The sequence below is a fragment of the Papio anubis genome, chromosome 16 (assembly GCF_008728515.1).
Source record: "Papio anubis isolate 15944 chromosome 16, Panubis1.0, whole genome shotgun sequence".
In the NCBI taxonomy this organism is placed as follows: Eukaryota; Metazoa; Chordata; class Mammalia; order Primates; family Cercopithecidae; genus Papio; species Papio anubis.
In genome coordinates, this window is record NC_044991.1 from 39587786 (window position 1) to 39592870 (window position 5085).

The 5085-nt window shown below is 47.8% G+C and overlaps 1 protein-coding gene across 1 annotated transcript; it reads right to left on the reverse strand.

The window, feature by feature from the left end:
• Positions 1-4055: 4055 nt before the first annotated feature.
• On the reverse strand, positions 4056-4805 carry SCP2D1 (SCP2 sterol binding domain containing 1). Its single transcript, XM_003905122.4, has one exon. It carries the CDS (start codon positions 4716-4718, stop codon positions 4248-4250), a length of 471 nt encoding a protein of 156 aa, XP_003905171.1. The 5' UTR covers positions 4719-4805; the 3' UTR covers positions 4056-4247.
• Between the last annotated feature and the right edge of the window lie 280 nt (positions 4806-5085).

Here is a 5085-nt window from a genome sequence, read left to right on the forward strand (position 1 = left end):
TCATGAAGAGGCAGAAGATGAAGACAGAAGAATTCAAAGAGATTCAAAGCCTGAGAAAGGCTCAACACACCGTTGCTGGCTTTGCGGATGGAGGAGCCATGTGGCCAGTCTCAAGTTGCTGAGAGCATTCTCGGCTGATAGCAAACAGTCCTATCACCACAGGAAGGTGAATTCTGCTACAACCTGAATGAACTTGGAGGAGATTCTCCCCTCAAGCCCCCAGAGAAGAGCCCAGAGTGGCCAACACCTTGAGGTCAGCCATGGGAGCTGAGACTACAGCCCAGACTACCTGGAATTCTGGCTTCCAGAAGCTGCGAGTTAATGAATGGGTGTTGTTTCAAGCCACTTAATGTGTGGTAATCTGTTACACGGCCATAGAACACTGACAGGCGAAGAGTAAGACCATGTATGGTAGGAAGCCATGGTCATGAGCCCAAATACCCACAGGGGCCCTGCAAGACTGGCCCAGCCCAAGGAAATTGCAGCCACCAACTCTCAGCCTCAGAGCTAGGGAGGCCAAGCGGTAAGGAGTGGGGCCTGGGTCTATCTGGAGAACCCACTCGCTCCACACCCGCAGCTGTTGCCTGGCAGGAATACAGTTTCAGTGTACCCAGATGACCCAATTTTTAAAGAGAATACAGAAATCCAATTTTTTATATACATTGTCCTAATTCAAACTTTACTAACACTGTGTTGGTCCACCTTGTATAGACCAAACAAAACACAGATGTGTGTTTTGAGACACATGTGACCTTCCAGGGCACCGGTCGAGTAGAGGAGAAAAAGCAGGAAAGTCCCCAGAGGCGGTGGGGAGCCAGTCTAAGTGCCTGCCCCTTCCTCTCAGCCAGTGGAGAAGAGACTCACATGCATGGGAAGCCGACTTCCAGCCAGGAGCTCTGTCAGGCTGCCCGAGTGAGGGCTCCCCAGCAATCCACTGTCAAGAGGGCTCCTGGTCCCATTTACAGATGAAGAAGCTTGGGCAAGAGGCGGTTCAGTACCCACCTGTGGTCAGACAGGTGTAAAATGGTGATGCCGGGCTCAAACTTCCGCTTCTGATTCCAGAATCAGAGTCCTTCCAGCAGCTTCCCGTGGCATCCAGCATCGAGCGTTTTCTTGAGATTGAAAGGGGTTTGCGGTCACGTTTCTGAGGCCTGGGCTTCCCACTCCTCACTTGTTGACCACCTTTCTCTCCCTACTCCAGGCTCCTGCACCTCCATCTCTCCAGCCCCTGCCCCATGGCTGCCCTTCCCCACAGCCCTTCCTCACCCCCTGCATCCCAGCCTCTCCGATTCCATTCTCACTGCTTGCTTGTAGCTCAGGCTCTCACTTTCCCAGTTCCAAATTCTTGAGGAAGGAATTGAGTTAGTTCAGGTCACTTTTTTTGTCCCAAGTCAGAATAGGTCCTAGGTCAGATGCCAGCCCAGGCATGAGCCTGCATGACCCCTCTGCCCACTCTCCTGCCTCTAAGCGACCTCTATCTCAGGACCAAACAGCAGAGGCTACGATTAACACATGGTATGAGCAAGACTTCCAGGTAGTAGGGGCTTAGGTGAGCCATTTCTCTTAAAAAGGAATGTGGCACGGCCGGGCACGACGGCTCAAGCCTGTAATCCCAGCATTTTGGGAAGCTGAGACGGGGGGATCACCTGAGGTCAGGAGTTCAAGACCAGCTTGGCCAACATGGTGAAACCGCGTCTCTACTAAAAACACAAAAATTAGCTGGGTTTGATGGCTGGCGCCTGTAATCCCAGTTACTAGGGAGGCTGAGGCAGGAGAATTGCTTAAACTTGGGAGATGGAGGTTGCAGTGAGCAGAGGTTATGCCATTGCACTCCAGCCTGGGGCACAAGAGAGAGACTTTGTCACAAAAAACAAAAGAAGAAGAGAAAAGGAATGTGGCACAATGGCACCCCAAACACCTGCCGGCCCCATGTCTGACACTCAAACATGGTTGAATGGGAGAGGCCTGGGCCAGTGGAGCTGAGTGCTCACAACAGAGCTCAGAATCCACTGGAAGCCTCTGAGACATTCACAGGCTGGGGGCACTGACAGGAACAAGATGCAGATCACCCCTTTAATGACGCACGTGAGAGAAGAAGCCAGGATGTGCACTAAGTCCATGCCCATCCCCTTAGCAATGTCTAACCCTGGAGTAAAGCACTCTCAGGACAAATGGTCTCTTCCTTTCCCACAGACAGGATGATATTTGGTAAGCAACAAGTTCTCACTCTGCCTTTGTCTAATATGAAATGGAGGAAGGCCTCTGCAGAACTATCCAAATCAGTCAGGAGCTGAACACTAAACCAAGACGAGGTGAGAGGGCTCATCTTGCTGAGAGAAGGGGAGAGTTGAGGATCCTTCCTCTTCAGGAACACAGCCACACAAAAGCCTTATTTCTAAGGGAGGGTGGCAGGTTCTTAAAAACAACGCAATTAGCTTATATGACACATAATAAACTGCATGTGTTTATATGCAGTGCACAAGATGATGCTTTGACCTGGGAAAACATCACCACAATTAAGATAATGAATATACCCACTACCCCCAAGTTTCCTCATGACATTTGTCATAATCCTTCCCCATTTCCCCATGCTCTTGTCTCTTGGCAACCACTAATCTTTTTTTTTTTTTCTGTCACTACAGTTTACATTTTCTAGTATTTAATATAAATCGAATCGTATGGTATGTGCTCAGTCTTCTCTGGCTTCTTTCACTCAGCATAATTATTTTGTCATTTATCGACATTGTTTTTTGTGTGTACGCCAATCATTTCTTCCTTTTCGTGGTTAAGTAATATTCCATGGTATGACGCCGCACAATTTGTCCACCCATTCACCTGTTGATGAACATGTGGCTTGTTTCCAGTTTAGGACTACTCCCAACACAGCTGCCATGAACAGTCACATGCATGCCAGTGTTTATTTTATGCTTGTACATATGCTTTCTTATCTCTTGACAAGATACCCAAGAACAGAATGGAGGGATCATTTGGTAGGCATGTATTTGAGCACGGCAGTTGTGATGAAACTTCCACCCAGGTTTCAGAGCGTTCACACTGTGTAGGTGTTTGCGCATGGCAGTTGTGATGAAACATTCCTCTAGGTTTCGGAGTGTCCGCGCTGTGTATATGTAGCCCACAAGTTAAAAGTACACACAAACCACATGTGAGCCAAGAACACACACACGCTCACCCACAAGGAGTTGCATCAGCTGCATCGGACTTCATTCTGTTCTCCCAGACAACATGTGAAGGGGGCTTCCGGAGGGGAAATCTCCCAGGCTGCCCTCTGATTTTGTAAAATGTTCAACACACAAGCTCCTGACAGCATGGATACTTTAGAGATGGCTCACAGAGGGCTGTGGAATCTGGCTCTGGGAGATCCTTTAACTAATGGCACCATCTCATTGGCTTAGAATAGAATAGTTAGAGTCAATACTGAGGGCTTTGGCATGAAGTGAAGCAGAGCTGGAATTCTCTAAGGGTGGTGCCATCAGCGTCACCTGGGAACTTGTTAAAAATGTGCATTCTCTCCAGCCCAGATCTCCTGAGTAGAAGCTCTGAGATGGAGCCCATCAATCCAGACTTTAACCAACCTTCCAGGCGATTCTGATGCATGCTCCAGTTAAGAACCACTGGCCTAGAACACCTCCCAAGCCCTTCAAGTCTCCTGGAATTGAAACCATCAGAAGTTATAATACACCAAGAGCACCATCCCCTCTATTGCCTGGGTTCCACCCACAGACCCGGGGTGCCCAATTTGCTTAGCTCCCCACAATCTCATAGTAAAGTTTCCTCATGGAATCAAGTTACCATGCGGAATGCACACCTGCGCAATGATGGTTATCACTTCTTTCCCCAAAACATCAAACTTTTTTTTAAAAAGGGGAAAATGTCTCAAGAACACCATCATTGGAGTATTTAACTCCAATGATCATAATCACCCATTTCTCTACATGTGGCTTTCACCCTGGCATAAATGGAGCATAAAGGGTATAAATGAAGCTTAAAAAAAAAAGAAAGAAAGAAAGAAAGAAAAAGACAAAGATTCTAATTGATGCACTGCAACACTTTTTACTGCTTCAGAACCCTCCCTGAAAATTTACCCATCTGCAGGAAAATCAATTAAACTTGAATAGGAAGAATTGAGTAAAAATATTGGATACTTTTTACTTTAATCTTCAGATTAAGCATGATTTCCACTCGACATTATCATCGAAGAGAAGTTCTTCCTTGGTATTTTTGCATGCTTAAAATTTAGCCCAGTCTTTGAAAACCCTTTCCAGCTTCTGGCTAAGCAGAACCTTGCCACTCACTTTGAACTTGCCAGCAAGGAAAGCCTTCTGTGGGTTCATTTTGCCCAAAACCAGCTCCATAAAGACGGGCTCCGGGATTGTAAAGACAGTGTCTGCTGGGAGCCTGGCAGGTCCCGGATACATGTCCCCAGAACCATTCTTCAGATCAATGGTCCACTGCAGAATGATCTTCCCATCTTTGGTGATGTCCAGCTGAAAGATGGCATTGACTTTCTTGACCAATTGAGCTCCCACTTCCCTGATGTGAAGCCTAATGTCCTCAAACACCGAGAAGCTCTCGAGTTCTGACAGCTCTAGAGGATGTGGCATGGCAGGTTCTGGAACTGAACCCAGAACCTCGAATTGGCCAGCCAGAGGTCCATCCTCTGCTTTGATCTTGGGTTGATGGCCACTTCTCTTCCACATCTTCCTGTGCTAGTCCCCGGACCTTGCCATCTGGTCCATGAGCAGCTGTGACCAGATTAATACCCACAGGTCAGATTGTGACGTCAAAGGTAAGGCCAAGTGGGGACTGAAGCTGGTGTGTGTGCTAGCATCTTATTGGCCAAACAAATGCTAACGTGTGACATCAGATAAGGGCTCAGACAGGCCATTGTGAGGCAGATCCACACACACACCCCCCTCCCAAACCAATCAGGGATGTTGGTCCTGCAAGCCCAAAAGGTCTGCCCCCTGCAATGGGGATAAGGGAAACTGGCCCCAGAAACTTCTTTAGTGACATGAACTCTGTCTTTCCAATACAGACATCTCCTCGGTGAAACCCTAAGTGAGA

Excerpts from the sequence above, each read along its gene's own strand:
- SCP2D1 (XM_003905122.4), bottom strand. The coding sequence starts at position 4,718 with ATGTGGAAGAGAAGTGGCCATCAACCCAAGATCAAAGCAGAGGATGGA.